Source organism: Acipenser ruthenus, chromosome 10 (assembly GCF_902713425.1).
Source record: "Acipenser ruthenus chromosome 10, fAciRut3.2 maternal haplotype, whole genome shotgun sequence".
Taxonomy (NCBI): domain Eukaryota; kingdom Metazoa; phylum Chordata; class Actinopteri; order Acipenseriformes; family Acipenseridae; genus Acipenser; species Acipenser ruthenus.
Genome location: NC_081198.1, coordinates 10078495 through 10100048, shown reverse-complemented (window position 1 = coordinate 10100048; position 21554 = coordinate 10078495). Strand labels below are relative to the sequence as shown.

The 21554-nt window shown below is 36.9% G+C and overlaps 2 protein-coding genes across 6 annotated transcripts in view; both read left to right on the top strand.

The window, feature by feature from the left end:
* LOC117411829 (rho GTPase-activating protein 29-like) overlaps positions 1 to 6726 on the top strand; it is a 51784-nt gene extending 45058 nt beyond the window's left edge. For 3 of the 4 annotated variants that reach the window (XM_034019627.3, XM_034019617.3, XM_034019640.3), the window contains 9 exons: positions 244 to 372; positions 895 to 993; positions 1196 to 1359; positions 1634 to 1822; positions 2016 to 2153; positions 2397 to 2629; positions 2983 to 3301; positions 3416 to 3524; positions 4169 to 6726. In XM_034019627.3, the coding sequence (XP_033875518.3) occupies positions 244 to 372; positions 895 to 993; positions 1196 to 1359; positions 1634 to 1822; positions 2016 to 2153; positions 2397 to 2629; positions 2983 to 3301; positions 3416 to 3524; positions 4169 to 5034 (2246 nt within the window). In that variant the 3' untranslated portion in view covers positions 5035 to 6726. The remainder of the gene's footprint in view (positions 1 to 243; positions 373 to 894; positions 994 to 1195; positions 1360 to 1633; positions 1823 to 2015; positions 2154 to 2396; positions 2630 to 2982; positions 3302 to 3415; positions 3525 to 4168) is intronic. The other variant, XM_034019632.3, reaches the window with a different exon arrangement.
* Positions 6727 to 8019: 1293 nt separating this feature from the next.
* LOC117408296 (retinal-specific phospholipid-transporting ATPase ABCA4-like) overlaps positions 8020 to 21554 on the top strand; it is a 37204-nt gene continuing 23669 nt past the window's right edge. For both annotated transcript variants that reach the window (XM_059031700.1, XM_059031699.1), the window contains exons 1-9: positions 8020 to 8304; positions 9179 to 9291; positions 9831 to 9924; positions 10273 to 10414; positions 10911 to 11050; positions 11778 to 11905; positions 17290 to 17487; positions 18647 to 18736; positions 20480 to 20720. In XM_059031700.1, coding sequence (XP_058887683.1) covers positions 9226 to 9291; positions 9831 to 9924; positions 10273 to 10414; positions 10911 to 11050; positions 11778 to 11905; positions 17290 to 17487; positions 18647 to 18736; positions 20480 to 20720 — 1099 coding nt within the window. In that variant the 5' untranslated portion in view covers positions 8020 to 8304; positions 9179 to 9225. The remainder of the gene's footprint in view (positions 8305 to 9178; positions 9292 to 9830; positions 9925 to 10272; positions 10415 to 10910; positions 11051 to 11777; positions 11906 to 17289; positions 17488 to 18646; positions 18737 to 20479; positions 20721 to 21554) is intronic.

Genomic DNA, 21554 nt, shown 5'->3' with positions numbered 1-21554 from the left:
TAATAATTTATATTTTATAAAGAAAATGTTATTTATACCTTGTACTACCTAGGTTATTAAACATGTGTATTGTTTGTTAATAAAATTGAATGTAGAATATGTTTTAAAAAAGAAATGAATGAAACAGGCTGATTTTACAGCTCAAAAACAGTATGTTTTCTTTTCACAGTGGTGTTTTACTTGTATATATTTTGTTGTCTTTCACTAATACTAATAAATGATGTTCTTCTCCCCCTTTGACAGCACTACGGGGGCAAGGGCCTTTCCGCGCCTGGCCGACTGGCAGTCAGGGAGGAGGGATGTGCAGTGACTCAGAAAGTGCAGGTGGGAGCAGTGAGTCCAGATCCATGGACTCCCCTACCGCCAGCCCAGGTACATGATCTAACTGGGGATTAGAGTGTTTATGAACAACACCAGCTGTAGAGGAATTGCAGTCTGCAGTTAGGCCTGTGTGAATGAACACTTTGTTTTATAGTGACCACAGCAATTAATTCAGATTTAAAATTAACTGGAATATAAAGACAATGTCTATAGACTTTTAAGGTATTTGTAATAAATAGTTTACTCTGAATAATTGTCTTAAATGTGCTTTTAATGTTGATATTAAAATCCTGTGTTTTTAGCTTTTTTTTTTACTGAGTTCTTGGAGTTTTAATAGTAAGGATTACATTCATCACTAAAAATAAGAAAGAAAAGAGTGTGTATTCGAGATGCGAATCACCTGTGATCATGAGGTGAACATGTCAACTGGTCAACACCCATTTAGGGGCTGGTATAAAATGTGCCCCTCTCAAGCTTTCCTGTTCATTTTGTTGAAGACCAGTTTACAGTTAACTCTATCTCTTAGCTAAGTGCAGTTTATTTGCTTTTAAAGAAACTTAATTTAATCTACAGGAGCTTTTAAAAGAAGGCTGCCAAGAACCCCATCCACAGGCACCATGTCCTCTGCAGATGACCTTGATGAGAGAGAGCCACCTTCTCCTTCAGACAATGGTGAGACGTTTGCTTTTTTTACATTGTTTAGGTGCAAAAATGTTTGAGTTTTTCATTGCCCTGTTGGGTTTATTGATCCCTAGACTTCCAAGGCAAGCAAGACGTTGGCAAACGTTACGTCTAGTGCCTTTATCAGTCTTCCAACATTGGCAATGCTGTAGACCAGGCAAGACACTGTATTTACTTTATTGTATTGCTTTAGGTATAAACGAAATTACATGTGAAATGGCAAGCTCCCCAGGACCCTTCAGGAATGCGCTCTTGTCCAAGGCCGCACAAACCCACAGACTCAGAAAGCTGAGAGCTCCTTCAAAATGCAGGGAGTGTGACAGCCTGGTGGTATTTCAGGGTGCAGAGTGTGAGGAGGTAAGACATTTTTGTTAAGCATATTTAAAATGAAGCCGTTTTCTATGTGATGTTTCTCTGCGCTTATAAAACCATTCAGATGTGCCACATGTGAACTAGGTTACTTAGTTACAGAGACTTTAAAGCCATCCAAAACATTTTAAAAAGACTAATTCAACATTAGAGTATTGGACAAAACTATTTTTAAATCTAGTAAGAGGCAGGAGAATGAAACCATGGATTAGTGGTTGTGGCAGTACATTTAAAACATCATTGTTTCTGTTCTCTGTTACAGTGTTCGCTCGCTTGTCACAAGAAATGCTTGGAGACCTTAGCTATTCAGTGCGGCCACAAGAAACTGCATGGTCGTCTCCATCTGTTTGGGGTTGATTTTACTCTTGCTGCCAAAAATAACCCAGATGGAATACCTTTTATAATCAAAAAGTGCACCTCTGAAATTGAAAACAGGGCTCTCAACATAAAGGTAAGCTCATTTTCATCAGATTGAAACGGCTTCTTCAATTCTGACTTTAACAGCTTAATATTCCTTTAAATGAATAAAACGAATTAGTTTGCTTAGATGCACTTGCAGTATTGTTTTATGCTGTTTCTTTTGGTGGTGGTCACAAATGTGTTTGAATGCCTATAACCTGATTTATATTATTATTTCTCTGCAGGGTATTTATCGGGTAAACGGAGCTAAATCAAGGGTTGAGAAGCTTTGCCAGGCATTTGAAAACGGGAAGGACTTGGTGGAGCTTTCTGATCTATATCCACATGACATCAGCAATGTGCTAAAACTGTACCTGCGACAGGTGTGTACATATGCTTGTTGTTGGGGATATTGAAAGAATCAGAGGTCAGAATGGGTATAACATATTTGCATTGGAGGGAGAACTCATTTATTAGATAGTAGATTTAGTAATTTACTGACCTGGAAAAAAAAGATCTTGGACAGGTGTACAGGCTTTTACACCATGTTGATTTTTGGATACACTTGACTTCAATTTCAAGTGCAATGCCTTTGTATCTAAGAACTTTTTTTTCCCCCACTGCAGCTCCCAGAGCCACTGATTTTGTTTCGTCATTATAATGAATTTATTGGCCTGGCCAAAGAGAGTCAGCAGGTCAACACTGAGGAAGTAGATGGGCGAATGAACAGCCCAGGCACAGAGAAGCCTCACCTGAGCATTGAGTTGAACCGAATTATCTTCAAAATTCGAGACATGTTGAGGCAGCTGCCCCGGTCCCACTACAGCACTCTGCAGTACCTCATAAGACACCTGTGCAGGTGAGAGATCCCATTCACACAGGTCTTAGTCTTTCTAATGGGTCAGCTAAAACTGCCCTGTAGTGTGTGTGTGTTTACACAACAAAGAGATCAATTATCCATCACAAAAAATGTAAGGAGTACATGCATCACAAAGTATCTTAACTTACTAGATGATGCTGAGTATATCTTAAGAAGGATTGAGACCCCTAATACAGTATATTGTACTAAATAAAATGTGTGTTATTAAATAAGATTGTGTTGGGAATAAAGGTACAAGCTTTAATATATATATATATATATATATATATATATATATATATATATATATATATATATATATATATAAAATATAATATGGGTGTGTTTTACAGAGTGGCAGAAAAACAGGAAGAAAACAAAATGACAGCCAGCAATCTGGGAATCATTTTTGGGCCCACATTAATCAAGCCAAGGCAGACAGATGCTGAGGTTTCTCTCTCGTCCCTTGTGGATTACCCCTATCAGGCTCGGATTGTGGAGCTGCTCATTTTGCACTATGGAAAAATCTTCGATCTCTCTTTAAGCCCTTTGTCAGCCATACCTCTGGCTGGAGAGAGCTCAACATTTGAGCTGAAAGGAACGAACTTCTCAGCAGAGGACAAAGAACAACATCTAAAGAGGCACTCTAAATCATTAGTGGACATCAAAGAAGTAAGTGTGTGCGTCACTCCAGTATACTGTTGTGATTTAGAATTACTTGATTTTCTGTTGTTAAATCAATGGAGATTAGAATTACATTTTTTTGTTCTCCCTGTTTTATTGCAGCAGAGCTCTAAAGTATATAAAAGGCATTCTTCTATAATTCCATCTACTCATTTGATGGATGAAGTAAAGGATGTAAAACACAAACCAGGTGCAAGAGATTCTTCTGCTGGTTAGTATTGTGACTGTTGAGTAAGGTTATTGCACATCAGCATCCACACACCACACTGTGTCATTTTTACATACTACCTCATTATCAGAAGTGAATTCTCGACTCCACTTATCCATGGAGTTACAATAAAATTGCAAACATTTGATATTGTACTGTCCTAGTACATCACCTTTCCTCATCCAGCATTTTACTCCACAGCTTCTGGCAGTGATTCAAATGGCTTTTCACTTATATTTGCCCCCCCGAAACAGTTGATAAAGATACCAAGTTCCTCTTATCATTATAAATGGTCCCCCAGCATACATTCTGCTGTATGGGAACCTTTTTTTCTTGATATGGTTGTTCAGTTATACATAGTTATACAACTCTTCATAACACGATAACACAAGTTGAATCAAGTGGAATGGGTTCCTTGATGTGGTGAAACACATACATACATGTGGTGAAACATATACATACATGACATCTTGACATTGAGAAAGCAGCAACATTTAAATCACAAGCTTATTGTGCAAATGACACAGAGGAAACACATGCTAAGTTCAGATTGACTCAATGATCAAACTCATTTCATTAAAAAAGTGTGTGTGGTTTTTAAGGCAATATTTCACTTTGCTAACATTTTTTTTTTATTTTCCTTGCAGCTATGTTTGAGATTTCTGAGAAATTCCCATCAGAGCCCAGTCTTCAAGAGGGGCAGAAATCAGCTTTTTGCAAATCGAATCACAGTGTAGCCAAAGTTCAAATGAGACCTCCACGATCAAAACTAGCTTTTCGACCGATTAGCATGCCAGGTGAAAGACTATTAAACCCTTCCCGTCTAAATGAGAAGAATTCCAGAAATGTAAATGAGCGAGACAGGAGCCCCGCGATTGAGAAAACTTTAGACACAACAAAGACATATTCTACATGCTGCCGGAGTTCTTACTATGACACTCAGTCCTTAAGGAGAACATGGGACAAGCAGTACAAACATTATAATATCACACCCAGGACTGCTATGATTATGGCAAACGTACCCCTGGAAAGTCAGCAAAATGACACTCTGTCTGCCTCTTCACTAGCAAGCTACAATCTTGGGAGCACTTCTGGGAATACTATGCGCTCCAATAAGCCATACACTGCAGCCTTTAGGCCAGTACAGACAGCAAAAAAAGAGGCTAGTTCTTTTGATGGCCATCCTGCTTCCTCTTGCTTCAGAGCACCAAGAACCTTGCAGCCTCCTCCAGGGACTTTCTACAAACCTCCTTCTATCAACAGAGAAAAACAAGCTGCAGATTTAGTGCCAAAAACATATGCTGCAGCCACAAGTAACTCTGAGACTGGGCAGGGTGACACTGTGAAAAACCCAAACGACTGTGACGCCACATCCAGTGTTTCATCTGCCCAGCTGCCCTCTCCCAATTCCAGCCCTGAAGATCTGAGCCAAAGTGATGTCAGGCCGGTTTATCAAAGACTGCGGCCCAGGCGCCTGCAAGAGTTAGAAAATAGGGAAGCACATTTTGTCTAACTGTTAATCAAATACATTTTTTTGCAAATACATTTTTACATGAATGCATTTTTGTGCCATATTGTATATGAAATGGACTACTTTTATTATTTCTTGGAGAAAGTTTGCAAAAGAACTGTGAACATTTAGCAGTGGGAAGTGTTAAATCTATAATATATTCCTTGATGTCTTTTGAGTTCTGTTATACAGCAGTTGGTGCTGTTTGGAGCAATAGCAGCTCCTGATTTTAAAGCAGGGCGCACTTAATTTAGAAAGCTGTGTATTTATTAGTTATTTAACACTTAGCTGTTTTTCTACCTGAAAAATGTTTTTACGTAATTTCATAACTATTTTCTTCTTTTTCATTGCAAACTGTAAATTGTACATTATAAATAACATTGTAAAGGACACATTTAATTTTGTAAAGTTATATAACCTTTTTTAAAATACTTTTAGCAAGACTTGGCAAGTTGAGCTTTTGAGCTTGTCTTTATTTTAAAGCTGTGCAATTGATCTTTCACTTTAATACATTAAAGGTAATACTGGACAAAACTCCACCAGAACAGAATTGTTGTATAAAAGTTTTTGTATGTTTTCATGCCAATGTTTGTTAAATTTGTTATAACTGTGTATGTATTGTCACTTTATCTTTATAACCAATATGATGCACTTGCAGGGCCCGATTCATAATAAGCAGCCTTAAGGCCGTTACACACCAGACGCAGTCCGATTTATCATCGGGCGACCAGATACTTCGAAGTGACATGACCATACACACCCGAAGCAACACAGACGTGATGCCACAGATTGGAAAACTGCCAGAGCTATAAAACTATTACAAATTGCTATTGACAAATCTGTATGATTAAGACTGGTACATATTCATCAACATGTGGAAATCATGTCTTTTCTGACGGTATTTCAAGATGTATGGCAGTAAATCCTACAAACCAGGCATATCCAGTTCCTTCGACTCCCATATATTATATTTCATCTCTATCTTTATAATTGCGGTGGTCTTTGTCATAAAGCTCTGGGTATTCTTCCACAGCAAGTATTATTTTCTCTCTGTCATTTTGGATACTGCTTCACCCTGCTGGACCACGTGCATGAAGCTGTTCTCTGATTGCTTAATTCCCTAGCTGTCACGAGAAGAAAACGCAAAAAATAGGATTCAATCCTATTTATTTCATGTTGCCCCCGCGTCGCCTGTCATGTGAAAGATACTTATCAAAAGTCATTTTGTCGCATCGTGTCTGGTGTGTAGGAGCCCTTAGTCTAGTCTTCAGTTTTAGTCTAGTCATAAGAGTTACATATTAAGACACCCATAACTGCCATATTCAATAGGTTTAAGAAAATGTAGCAGTAATGTTTATTATAATGTTGATAATTATGAAATTCAGACTATGATGGATAATCTGCTTTTAATGTAAAAGAAACAGGGTCTTCTAATATATGTATTTGCTTCTTAGTTGCCATAAGCATAAGTCTCTATATAAGTATATAATATTTTAACTAAGCCTTAGTAAGTGCATCACACAGTTTATGTGAACTCTTTATGTATGAAATGTTGGTTATATTTATAAAACCTAAATGAGTTCATGTTGCTGTATTGAATATATTAACTTGTCTGCTTATTTCAAACCATTCCTGAGAAAGTTTCACTTCTTTAGTATAGATGCCAGCTCACAAACATTAAAAAGGTCAGTATTATCACTTGTTATGTAATGATTTAAAGGTAATGTTTATCAGCTGGTGAGTTTGAATACAATTTAGAATGTGTTTTTTTTTAAATGTTTTGGGTGTTGGAGGTCACTTTAATATTGGCTTTAAAAAGCACCCACACATTCATGTGGTTGTATTGGTAAGACCACAAAAACAAGTGGAAAGCGGTTTCCTATGTTATCTTAGGAAGAATTCAAGGGGCAGGGTTTACATGGGCATTACTCCAGTAACTTATTACAGCACAGTATGAGATGATGATCACATGCAAAACTGAAAAAAACAAATAACAAAAAAAGAGTAGGTCTCTGGCAGATCTGAGACTGCATTATTAACCAGAATGGAATGTCCTTGATAGAGCATTTAAAAAGGTTTAAGAGAAACTTGCTATGTCAGGCTCACTTTGTGTATCATGTGTATCAAAAGGCTATCAGAATGTGATGTCTGAAACAGAAAAGAGATATACAAAGTAACACAAGGAATAAATGGGATATTTCATTCCAAGTTGTTCTTTAAACCGGATTCATTTTATTTCAAGCAACATGTATCACATCGCATTAGAGTATTATTATTATTATTATTATTATTATTATTATTATTATTATTATTATTATTATTACACATTCATTTTTACATGGCTTTTGGTTTTATAAATTGTTGTGGAAACATTAAAAAAACAAAGAATACACTCGGACCTTGTATGGTCAATATTTATTTACAGAGGAATGCACTCCCACCATCAGTGCCAGGTATTGTTCATAGAAGATGGTTGGTATTAATGCATGATCGTAATTATCATTTTCCATGACAATCCCAATCAATAGACAGACATTAGAGAATATGTTTTGTTGTAATAATAGTAATAATTACGTTTAATTTTAAAGCTCATTAGCATCGGTTAATATACTCTGAGTCGCATATTGTACTTGAAAATAGGTTATGGTTTAAAAAAAAAAAAAAAAAAAAAGTTAACTATGACCTGTTCAGATTCAGACTCTAGCTGATTCATTAATTGATCAAGATGCACACCAGATGTAAAATGCAGTGTGCCATACTCTCTGAACACATACTATGTCCAGTTCATTTACATTGACACTATTATTATTTATAAACGTATCAGATTTGTGAAGTGATTATGAATCTGCAGCGGCAAGGCCTTTACAGCTTCCTATCTTAATTAATTTTGACAGCTTTACACACGACATGCATTATTTAATAAGGATACACTTCTCGAGATCTGATTTAAGGAAAGGGAAATCTAGCAATATAGATTTTTGTTTTTGTTTTAAAGAACTCAAACATGGCCACTGAATATTGCTTATGTTTAACATTTACCGTTTTATCATGTTGAGGTTTTCTAAAACAAGATGGATGAATGTGTTGTTGTTTGAAAGAGGTTGTTCATGTTGTTGAAGGGGATTAAAGCAAGCTGATTACAGGTTTTAGCCGGTGTAGTTGGAGCAGGCAGCTGTGGCACTGATATGCTGCCCTTGGACGACTGTGTCAAATCTCAGGCCAAACTATATTTTACTCCTAAATGTTGTTCAACTTTGACAGTTCCATTCTGAGGTAAGTTTATTTTTTCTATTTTATTTATTATTTTAAAAAAAAAAATGACGCAGGAGATGCTTATTTGAAGTTTAGACTGTATTAGGTTCATAATCCCATGTTGACTTGTCCTGGATTTCCACCAAAGGTCTTACGAGTATATAGTGCATTAAGAGTTCTCTACTCTTGTTGTACACTACATAATGTATTTTTTATGAGTTTACATTCTTCGAATAGTACTGCCAAAAAGATTGTGCTTTTATCTGAGCTTGCATGATGCAGGAGAATAATCATTCTTTGTATCCTTATGTAGATGAATGCACGTTCTTACTTTTGGAGCTTGAACCACATCTGATGGTTTATTCTTAATAAAATCTTATGTTGTGGTATACAAAAGACTATGCACAGCTCAAAGAGAACACAGCACAACATGTTTTCCTCTCTCTCTCTCTCTCTCTCTCTCTCTCTCTCTCTCTCTCTCTCTCTCTCTCTCTCTCTCTCTCTCTCTCTCTCTCTCTCTCTCTATATATATATATATATATATATATATTCGCTCCAGAAAAAACTTTTTGTATATTTAAAATAGAACCAGGTAGCTCTTCTGAGACATGATTAAGCAGAGAAGGGCTTCGCTTCATACGTGTAAGAAATAATCCAATTATAAAGATTAATGCTAAACTGATATCGCTTGTCCGAATTAACACATGCCTCGTGTGTAGCTGCTGGAGTTCTTTTCATTGACGATATCCATTTTAGCTGTGTGCACGAACATGAATCCTGGATGGTGATTTTGGACCGATTTTGTTTTTTGTAAAAAAAAAATGGATGTTGGTCCACTGTAAAGTGAACAGGTTAGTGACATTTCATGTCACCTGTTTTTTTTTTCTGCTTTCAGGTTTATGACCTGCTTGTTACCCTAATCTGGGGAAGAGCGGGGGAGACATGGGGACCAGCAGTCAGATCTGTCTGCTGCTGTGGAAAAACTGGACTCTGAGAAAAAGACAAAAGGTATGTAACTAATGTAAAACAACATATAGTTTGTCGCCTTTCACACAGGAGTAGAGGCTTCCAATTTTCCATTGCAAGCCTGGCAGGGTTCTAAAAACATTATTCCAGAGCTAGAAAACAGAAGGTCGACACTCTTAAGGATCAACACAATGCTACTCAGTCTGTTTGACAGCACACAATCAGTGGTGGACATGTTTAAACCCTATAAACAGTTTATACACAATGCTTCTCACTTGTGGATCCAAATGAGTTTAGACTGGAACAGGCTAAGTGCAGTGGCCCTACGATTTACCCCATTGTTAAAGTTCAGCCACCCATCCAGTTTTAGGTCTAGGGAGCATTACAGAACATATTTTATACATACCGCTTTGTCGATTTCCCATGTACTTAACGGCATACTGATAAAAAAAAATAACTGCATGTTGAGCATTCCACAGTGTGCAAATGAAAGATTGTATCTGATAACATAAAAAAAGCAGGTCATTTGACTTGATATCCTGTGTGGATTTTCTCTCGAATTTTATTTCTTTTCTTGGCAGCTTCGGTTTATTGTAGAGCTTTTATGGCCATTGGCCCTGTTTATTGTCTTGGTTTGGCTGAGAAAGGCGAACCCGCTATATCAGCAACATGAATGTAAGTATGATCATTTGGGAAGGGAAAAGTTTTTGTAACACTTAAATGGAATTTATTATTAGTTTTCTTTTCCCAGAATGTGTAATGGCACATGTAACTAAATGTACATGTGTCAATAATAGAACTTTAAGGGGATTAATTTATAAGCAATAGAACTTGATAATGTATAAAGTGATCATGACATAATGTCAGCCTTAGGTCATCCCCAGTTATACTCGCATGATATGGGACATTTCTTTATTATGTTTGTAAAATATAAAAAGCATAAATCGTTCATTATAATATGCATGTTATTAGTTTACCGAAACTCTGTGTTTTGTTATTTCTTTCCCTCCATTTTTCTTATAGGTCATTTTCCCAACAAGGCCATGCCATCTGCAGGAACCTTGCCTTGGTTACAGGGAATGTTCTGTAATGCCAACAACCCCTGCTTCCAACACACAACACGTGGAGAATCCGCTGGTGTTGTCTCGAACTACAATAACTCCATGTGAGGACATTGTTCCAATGTCTTTAAGAGAGCGAGAACACTAAGGTTTAAGAGGAGACATGAGTAAAGACTTTACTCTGTTTCCTTTTTGTAGTACTGAAGACATTGCAGCACATAGTTGTGATTTGTAAAGCTAACAATGGAGTGGAGATGGCTGCAATATCCAGGTTCTGCTGGCACTCAACCTTTTTCCATGCTTGCTCTGCAGTTGGTTTTCTACAAACGTGGGCATTGTCCATTTTTTATATTTTGTCAGTAAACCCACTGCGTTTCCTGGTAGTTGTTGCAATGCTTGGATCCCAGTGTGATCCAGGCACCATCCCTACAGTAATCAACCTCCACAAACTGCCCTCTCTCTGGGTTCTGTGTGATCTTAAGGACATCCGCATATTTTATGCTATATGATCCTGCTTAAAATCAAATCCAATACATTTTACATCCCTGTCAAGTTAGATGGTCCTCTGCACTAATAGGTATTTCTACTGTTCTTTTTCAGTTTGGCCAGGTTCTATGCCGATTCACAAGAACTGCTGTTCTCAAAGCCAGAATTCCAACAGCTAGAAAGGGTCTGGAAAGAACTGCGTGTCATGTCTGATTTCATGGACACAATCAGAACCAACCCTGCTAGAATTTCAGGTAAGATTTAAACTAACAAGCATACAATTAATGTTCGTTTACCACCTCATTGACAGCAGTTCATTGAGTTCTCTTTGGGTTATGAATATATGATTGATGTAAAGACAATTATATTTATTGGAAAATGTACTGTGCCCAACGTATGTATTTTTCTGTTTCTCAGTTTTAGGTTAAACTTTAGATTCTGATACTTTGGCAATTTCTAAGAATATTATAGTGTTGTTTTGAGTTATATTGCTAGAATATAAATTGGCAACAAAGACAATGCAGTCAATTACACTCCTATTGGGCCTTTTGACAAGGTCTGGGTTTAAAGGTCACATCATCTTCTTGGGTAAATAAAGTTTTAATTGCAAAGGTCAGTGACCTGCTCTTCAGCCCACTGGGACCAGATATCATTAGTGAAGGCTGGAACAGCAGAGTACCCTACTAACTGAAGGGCTGGCAAAGAGTTGGAGAACAGCCCTACATACAGCAGATATATGTCCAGAACCAAGCAACACATATACAGTTTAATCATGTTGTAAAACCTATAGTATCTTACTACCAAGTTGTGTACAGATAACTGACAATATGTATTAATTACTGTGGCTTTTAAGGCAACTGTGTAATATCAGAAACAGATCATTCCTAGGGGAACACTGTACACTGGAGTTATCAAAATACATGTTTCTAAAGGCAAATTCCGAATCCAGATGTAAAAATCTCATTCTCTTTTCACGTCCAGGTCGAGGGGTCAAAATTGAAGACATTCTGAAGGACGATGAAACTCTCACTGGGTTTTTGTTGAGGGACTGTAGATTCTCTGACTCTGTCGTTACTCAGCTGATTAAGGCCCAAGTGCGCATGGAACAGGTGGGTGCTGCTGTTTACGTTTTCATTGCTCATTTTGTTATTTCAGTGAAGTTCATGGATATAGTACCTGCAGCATTTCAATATATGCTGGACATGATTGTCTACTTGACTTGATCAATATACCCCACTGTTCATATCTCTATTTCCAAAAACAACATCTAAGTACAACATCTAAGTATAACACCATGTTTGTCAATTTTTTTACCTATAGGTCCGTATCAGACCATTTGTATATATCCACGTGTGCAATTAACCTGTCAAGGTTTTTTCAACAATCTGATTTGTATAGCCCATCGTGAGTAATGCTTGCAATTACATTGTAAATTCATCTTCTTGCTTGATCTGAATTGCAGTAATGCAAACAGGAAACACTGCTGACTGTATTATTATTTTAGTAGTAATTTCAGTACTGAGACTTGTTCATTCAGGACAGTAACCTGGACAACAAATTCAAAGAAGCTTCTGAATCAGATGCTGTGGTTTCTTTGATCTAAAAGTGTGTGTTTCTACGGTGTGTGAGACTTCTTGTGTGGGAAGTAAAGACATGCAGCATTGGCTGTCTTCAGAAAAAGTCATGGGATTACATCAGTTTGTGAATAGTTGATCAACATGCTTTCATATGTAAATTGATTAAAAAGGGTGCAAACCTTTCATTGACTTGGCCTTTCTTAGACTTAATTGTTACATTAAAATGCCTTTGGAAGATATATGCTAGCTAGATCATTCCTTTGACTAATCAGCGGCTTATGGCAATGATTCACAGCTATTGGTACACCTTGCCTTCTTGGTGGTAATGATGACACATTGCTAAGAGCTCACCAGCTCTTTAAAGGTAGCCATTTAAAAGATGGTTTAGTAATAAGCCTTCAATACTAAGAAGCCTGTTCAGCATGATTTGAAGCTGTGCTGTGCTGTTATTGATAGTATGCTGCTCACGTTGGGTGTGATTGCTGGAATGTGTGTGGTTTCAGCACAGCCAGGGAGCAACAGGCCTCATAACCCCATTTCCTGTTCTATTTTTAAACATGTTTGTTGTGGTGTGGATTGGTGCCAGGTTTTAGACTGAATCACAACCAGTTTGTTCACAACAATTCTAGAGGGAGGAGGTTAGGAATTTGGAAATACAATTGTAAAATCTGTTTTTATTGTTTAAAAACAAAACAAAAAATCAAAACTCTTTCAATCTTTCTGTAAACTACTGAAAGAGTAAATTACAGGAGACAGACACTACAAATCCAGAGCTCCAAGTATATAGCAGATTATTTGTGATACTTGTTATTTGTGAAAACTTCAATTTGTTTTTGTACTGAGAAATCGTGTGAGGTTAAAAGCAGTGAGTTAACCTTGTACATGTTCATGCTACAGAAAGGGTTACATTCTATATTTAAAGATAACTCAGCTACATGCACCCGACTGCTACAGCTACTCGCATAGAGTAGATAAAGGAAATGCTACATCCCTATGATACCAGAATATTAAACCATACATTCTATTCTCCTCATACAGGAAGTGAGTAAGCATGAGAATGATGGTGATCGACATAAAACAATCCCATCCTGCTGACTTTTAAATTTCTCTGCATGAGTGTTATAGAACAGCTATCTCTGTCTGCCAAATCACTTTGAAACTGGATGTTGCTGATTAGGGAATTCCATTAACCATGGAATTCATAGTTTTTAAAGTGCTTTGTAATTTTTTTTTTTGTCAGCCAACTTGAGTGAGGGAACCTTTTTTCAAAGTTGAGATGCTGTAAAGTAATGCACACTATAAATTGCTGATATGATATCTATTGTAGGTCACAGGTTAGAGCAGCAGTGAAGGATAACTAGGCTTTGTATTGACCTAGAAAAAACAATATAAGGATACCTTGAATAAAGCTAAAGCCACCTACTTTTTAAAATTGATTTCTAATGGAAAAAATAGGCCTGATACTTTAGTATAATTGATAAATTGCTAAATCCAAAATTGGTAACTATGCAACATGTAAACACCACTACTCAGTGTAACAAATTACTGGATTTTTTTCAGTGATAAAATTAGGGCAATTCGGGCACAGTTATTACCGACTGATTTGGCCCCCACCCTCCCATTTTACTTCTACTACTGGCTATTTTAAATCTGGACAACTATTGGTTACTTTCAAAACAGTTTCTAATGACGAAATTGAGAAAGTAGTCTCGAAGCTCCGTTCTACTTCATGCAGTTTAGATGCTTGGTCCTGTCTTAACTAACATAGTGAATTCCTCTTTAATTTTAGGTACGGTTCCCTCAGATTTGAAACTGGCGCAGATGAGACCTCTTCTTAAGAAACAAGATCTCTCCCCTGAGGTGTTAGGAAACTACTGTCCTATTTCCAAAATCGATTTTTGGTAAAAGTAATTGAAAAAGTTGTTGCTGACCAACTTTATAACCATCTTAGCAGTAATGATTTGCTGGAAAAAATTATTGAGAGTTTGCAATGATCTTCATATGGCTACAGACTCTGGAATGCTTTAAATTCTGGTTTTGTTAGATCTATTTGCAGCATTTGATACCATTGATCATGAGATTCTGTTAAATCAGCTGTAGTCTCATGTTGGTCTTTCTGGGAAAATTCTAGATTGGTTTGTTTCCTATCTATCTCATCGCTGCCAATTTTGCCAATTTATCTCACTGGGCAACTGTACTTCTGAAATAGGTACTGTACAGTTTGACGTTGCTCAGGGCTCTTTTTTGGGCCCTTTGTTGTTCAGTGTATACATGTTACCTCTTGGGGACATTATTAGAAAATACAATCTTGACTTTCATTTTTATGCTGATGATAATACAAATCTATGCATCATTTCCTATACAGGCAGATATGGCAACAAATACTCTTACAAGGTGTTTAACTGAGAGCCAATTATGGATGGCTACAAACTGGTTTAAAATAAACCCAGATAAAACTGAGGTTTTGTTAATTGGTTCTAAAATGGGTTTAATGAAATGTAATCCAATCAATATTATTTTTAATGGCAATTCCATTTTACCTTCCACTAGAGTGAAGAACCTGGGTGTTACCCAGGACCCAGAGTTTTCTTTTGATTTCCATATTAATTCTGTTATCAGAATAGCTTTTCATCATTTGAGAAATGTTGCTAAATTAAAACCTGTGCTGGATGTGAGGGATTCAGAGATGTTGATACATACATTTATAACTTCTCGTCTTGATTATTGCCATTCTTTGTTGGTTTACCTGCCACTAAACTCCGAAGGCTTCAGCTTGTTCAGAATGCAGCTGCCAGACTGCTTTCTCATTCTCGTCGTTCTCAACTCATTATTCCAGTGCTTAGATCCTTACATTGGTTGCCAATGTGCTACTGAATTGATTTTAAAGTTGCTGTAATAACTTATAAGGTCCTTCATGGATTAGGGCCATCCTATCTCCAGGAACTACTAACCGTATATTCCTAGTCGTTCTTTGAGATCAGAAAATGCAGGACTTTTAATTGTTCCAAAAAGTCATCTTAAAACAGTTGGAGCCGAGCTTTTTGCTGTTGTGCTCCTCGGTTGTGGAACTCTATTCCGATTACCATTAGGCAGGTTGAAACACTGGATTCTTTTAAATCTAAATTGAAAACCTACTTTTTTAATGTGCTCTTAAATAATTAGCTGGAACTGCAGTGTATTGTACACATGAGCTATTTTGTCTTGTTTTTAACTTTGTACAGCGCTCTGGGATGCCATGGTGTGAAGGGCGCTATATAAAAATACATTTGTATTGTATTCTATTGCATTGTATTATTGTAGCAAAACTGAAGGTGAAATGAAGACCAGCTCTGTCTGAATTAAAATGTATTATAAAAAAGTAGGTGGTGCCACAGTTCCACAGCTACAGCAATTGTACACATGTTTTAGTATTTAATTGTAAAGTTATTATTAATTAACCAGCCTCCCTGCTGACTTCAGGAGATCCGGGTATGATGATTAAATGATATGTGGGTAAGAAGTGTTGTACTGTAGGTATTAATAATGCAATAGAGTACATAGAAGTATAGTAATACATAACTAAAGCAACCACTTAATCCTTTTCTTAGTTGTTTATTTACTGACTGACAGCAGGAATGGCACATGCCAGAGTTGCTGTTTAATAATTACTTTGCCAGAAATGGTGATATCTGTTGTTTAGACAGGTTTGTAGAAAGTAAAGTAAAGTAAAGCGGACACCTTTAGCCTTGACTTGTGTAAGTAAACAGGTCAGATATGTTGTCTAATGATTTTAGTTTCAATGTTTTCAACAGCTTCTGTGAGACATGGAGAAGGTTTTTCCAAGATTTGAATGGACTTTTACTCTACTAGTGATTTGTGTTCCAGAGCTAAGCAACGTAGGTCTAGCCACACCAATTTTAAACTAATGAAGGCAGTGGCTGGATACGTTTACCTGAATAATTGGTTTTAACATTAAAAAAAGTATCATCTCTCATCATCTGACACAGACAGACTCAAAAGCTGTTTAAAAAAATCTATCAATCTATCTATCTATCTATCTATCTATCTATCTATCTATCTATCTATCTATCTATCTATCTATCTACTGTATGTGTGTGTTCAATAAAGAATTATATAATGTATGCCAATGATCATTCAGGAACCAAACTTGTGCTAAGTGATTTATCAGACACATAGTCACTCACGTGTTAATATGCTATACAACAAAAAAGTATGACTAACTACCTAAACTAGATTTCATACTGTACAAACAAGTTACATTTTTATGTGCAGTTGTCAAAAGCAAACATGTTTTGCAGCACTTATCTATAGTTACCCATGTGATTAAAATAATTTTCACCTACACAGTTTCCATGCTTCCAGCATTTCTGAGCGACTCTCACTCTTAATTGCACTCTGCTGTCGAACCACCCAATATTTGAAAATAAACAGAAGCAGCAGTGTTGTTCATCTTCCTGTTCTTGATCTTGGGATCTTGACCTCTTCTTAATAAAAAGGGCAGCTTTAGAAGTAATTGGTGTGTGGGATACTGGTTGGCAAAGGTTCAGTGGGCTGTATTTTCATAAGGTATTAACAGTAAATGCAAGAGATTTCTGTTCAGTTCCTGGCAATCAAATACTTTATGAATGTGGTCCTGTGTGTCTTGATTGGGATGTTTGCTTGAAAAGACTGCAAAGTAGTCAAAACTCTCTAAAGTACGGTACATGAACTAAAAACCAAGTCCTGAATATATGACCTTTGTCTCCATATTCCTAATTTTGACCCCATAGTTTAATATATGAGGCCATAGGTCTGATTTGCACAACCTAGTGCGGGGTATGTGGATTCCACAAGCATAGTATTTTATTTCAAGTCACAACAGATTCCAGTGTTCGGAAAGTACTAAAACAAGCCCTCCTTTTCTTTTCAATCTTTAGTTTGCATTCGGGGTCCCTGACTTGACCCTGAAAGACATTGCCTGCAGCCAGACCCTGCTGGAGCGCTTCATCATCTTCACCAGCCGGCGTGGTCTGCATGCAGTGCAAAACGCCATGTGCGTCCTGAGTCAGCAGAGACTGCAGAAGATTGAGGATGTTCTCTATGCAAACATTGACTTCTTCAAGCTCTTTCACATTGTGAGTACGAAGCTTTCAGTATTTTCAGCTTCCTTGTTTGTGGTGAATTGGTTATATTTGATCAGTTATTTTTAAAGGCTTAGTTTGAATTCATAAATGTATTATGTGTAAAATGTATGCATTTTTAAAATTATTTATTCATTGGCATGAAATTGTCTACATTTTTTAAATGTTTACACCCAGCTACCTGCACTTTTTTTTTGTTGAGAATTTCACCCCTGATTGTAACCTAGGATTTTTATGGTTCTTTAAAGGACCCTTTCTAATCCAAATGCTCACTATTCCTATGAATTGTTTTCTATTGAGGTTAATACCATCATTATGGCTTAATATCCTATAACTTGAGTAGCTCTTTGAGCCGCCAAAACCTTCTGCCCTTTCAACACACTTGGAAAGTTTCCTCAGCCCCTCTAAACTATCCCAATAAAGTCAAGCTTTGGAGTAACAGGAGTAGGCTGGTTCTTCCCTGCCATTCTGGGACAAGGAAAGCTTGGCCTATTTTTATAATGAGATCAGTGAAGACACACCTCTTGGATGAAGCTTTACATAAAGATTGACTAAAAGTCATGTCACTCTGAATTAGAGGTTCACATAATTACACAAATTCCTGTTTCTGATTGACAGTACCTTTTTTTTTTTTTAAATCTTGGCCTGGGAGTTCCAGTCTTTGGGAGACTATGGGTCTACGCTGACATATCATCAGCATGTTTAAAGTGTTAAACAAGTCTGATCTTTTGAGATAGCATGGAATGTCACAGGAAGGATGTCTTATTTTTGAGTTTATGTTACCACACAGTGTTTCCTGAACCTCTGTCCATTGTATTACGAGCTAGCTAGCTTGAATGTAGGTAGCAAAGTGCGTGCTTGAGGGGAAAGAAATTACTGGGAGATAAAAATAAATAAAAATAAAAACTCATCCCAAATAAAATGATGCTGAATTTCTTTCTCAGCTGTTGTATTACTTTGCAATTTGTTTAAAAATTGGAATGTGTAACAGCATCTCTATATGTGATGTGAATATCCTGACACCCCAAATCAACATTAGTTAAATAAGAAAAATACAGAATTACATATAATAAAATATGTGATCTATATTTCAATCTAATTTGCACCATTGGTGTATTGTACCATTAGTATATGAAATGTCTTATATTTTCAGCTTCCTTCAGTGTTGGATAATCACTCCTCTGGTGTGGACCTACGGTTCTGGGGCAGAGTATTTTCAAATGTTTTTGATTTATTACAGGAGGTAAGACATTAGTGGAACCGATGTGTGCAATAATAATTTAATTAAAGAATATCCCATTTACTCATGAAACATGTTGCTGATTTATCTTGAGCCAAAATACTCCAGCAGCATCCACACTTCTAAGAGCATCTACTCATAAACCTAACCCTAACTTTAAATCACAAGTTTACCCCAGACCTTTAACTTAATAATAACCTTAAAGTCCCTGTCAAATTGCAACATTTCTATTCATTCCCCCAGTGGGTTAATTTAAATTATACTAATCGTGTGGTTGTTCCAGTAGCATTTAGGACTAGTATCTGTGGTTCCATGGCTAGCATGACGCCTTTGCATTGCAACTCTTTATATAAGTTACCTGCTCAGTCGGAAACTCAAACACACACCCTTCCACACCAACAGTAAAACCATTCCTGTAATGAAAACTACAAACACTGTCATAAAATGTTACTGATCCATTGACATACTCTATCCAAATCACATTTAAAATGCATGCAGCCATACTACCATGGACTCTTGGCAATGCTGTGTTTGAAGTGGTGTCGGTAGCTCAGTTGGAGGCAATCTACCCTGTGGTCCTAACAACCAAATCCCCATAATGGTTGTAGGGGGTATTTAGCTTCTGGGGAGTTGCTATTCTTCAGATGAGATGTTAAGTGTGCATCCTGTCTACTCTCACAAGAGCCCAAGGCAAGCTTTAGAAGAACAGACGGGTAGTTAATTGCAGTGTCCTACCATATTTCAAATACAGACCTAAATGTCTGACCTGGCTAAAATGTGCTCTTTCAATTCCCCACACTGGTAGCAGGACATTTCAGAGAACAATATTCTTACGGGTCAAATACTATTATTTTTCCCTTAGCCTCTGATCATATTTGCATTGATCTTGAAAAAATATCCAACAACTCTTTTTAACCCAGACTCGATCTTTCTAGTGAAATAAGCTGTAGTGAGAGCTAGTTTGGAGGCCAGTGTATACACAACACGTCTGCCACTCTCTATCAGCTGCCTGTTGCGCTGATGAGCACTGCCATTTAATCAGAATTGAAATATACATGCCGTTGTAACCCATGTGTGCTGGAAACTAATAAAGAAGGGCAACAACGACAAAAAAAGCTGGCGTTTTACTGGTGGATATCTCCCCCCACCCCCTACTGCCCGAGTTGTGATTGGTTCATTGAGTTCATTCTTTGTTAGCATACAGTACTTGTATGTTTTGCATGAATGGACTACTGTACTAATTTTATAAATTCTTTGGAAATGCTAATTATTATTATTATTATTATTATTATTATTATTATTAATATTATTATTATTATTATAGAGCTATGTTAACAGAAACATAGTACAAAGTTCATATAGCCCTTTCCAAACATAACATCCAACTGTGGAGTAGTGGTTAGGACTCTGGACTCTTGACCGGAGGGTCGTGGGTTCAATCCCAAGTGGGGGACACTGCTGCTGTACCCTTGAGCAAGGTACTTTACCTAGATTGCTCCAGTAAAACCCAACTGTATAAATAGGTAGTTGTACGTAAAATAATGTGATATCTTGTAACAATTGTAAGTCACCCTGGATATAATAATAATAACTAACTTGAAGTCCAATCTTTGTTAAACTGATTATCTCACAAATTCAACCACGCTACCGATTTTAAACATTGAGCATAAAAATGTTTAAATGCATTTGTTGTGCTGATGGTGTGTAATTGTGAGGATTGTTTTTCGTTTTATTGTGTTTCCACAGCTAATCAAGAGAAACAGTTTTAACGATCTGCTCCAGGTCCTGTACCCACTTTTCCAAGATGGCGGCCCATCTTCCTTCACCCAGCTGATGAACTCGGTGTCTAACCTGTTCTGTGGGTACCCCGAGGGAGAAGGCTCCAGAGTGTTCTCCTTCAACTGGTATGAGGACAATAATTACAAGGCTTTCCTGGGAATCGACGGCTCCAAGAAGCAGCCCGATTACGTCTATGACAAAACAACCAGTAAGTGTTTGATAGGAGGCTGTGTGGTCCGGTGGTTAAAGAAAAGGGCTTGTAATCAGGAGGTCCCCGGTTCAAATCCCACTTCAGCCACTCACTCATTGTGTGACCCTGAGCAAGTCACTTAACCTTCTTGTGCTCCGTCTTTCGGGTGAGACGTAATTGTAAGTGACTCTGCAGCTGCTGCATAGTTCACACGCCCTAGTCTCTGTAAGTCGCCTTGGATAAAGGCGTCTGCTAAATAAACTAATATTAATATTTTACGTTCCTGTGAAAATGGACTGTTGCTTTATATTATTTTTCTCAAGTAGCACCAATCAAAGAAGACCTTATCTGGTATGTTCCGTTAAAAGTAAATAAATCGGTATCTTTCTGCAGTCTTTGCTCTTTGAAGAGCTTTGAAGCACTTTGACAAACTGTTTTGTATATTTGCTACAGTTTATAGGTGTAATCAAAAAGCATCTAACTATTAATGAGGAAAATGTATACAAAGCTTGCCAGTATAACAACTGAATATTACCAGCATGATAATGAGAAAACTGTCAATTTAAATGAATACCCTGAATTTAGAAAATGTAGAAAATTGTATTATGTACAATTAGCTTTTAAAGATGTACAATAGACTTGTAAAATACAGCAAGTAGAATACCTATATAAAAGCTGAAGTTACTTTTCTAAGTTTTAATGAGTGAAACTTCTGTCAGAGCAGTGATTGAAAGAGTACTATGTGTGATGGCGAACGCAGAGCATTACAATTTTACAATTGATTTTATAATTCATTATTTTTGGTGGAAGAACAATAGTTTTAACAAGTGTTTATTTTTTATTTTTATTTTT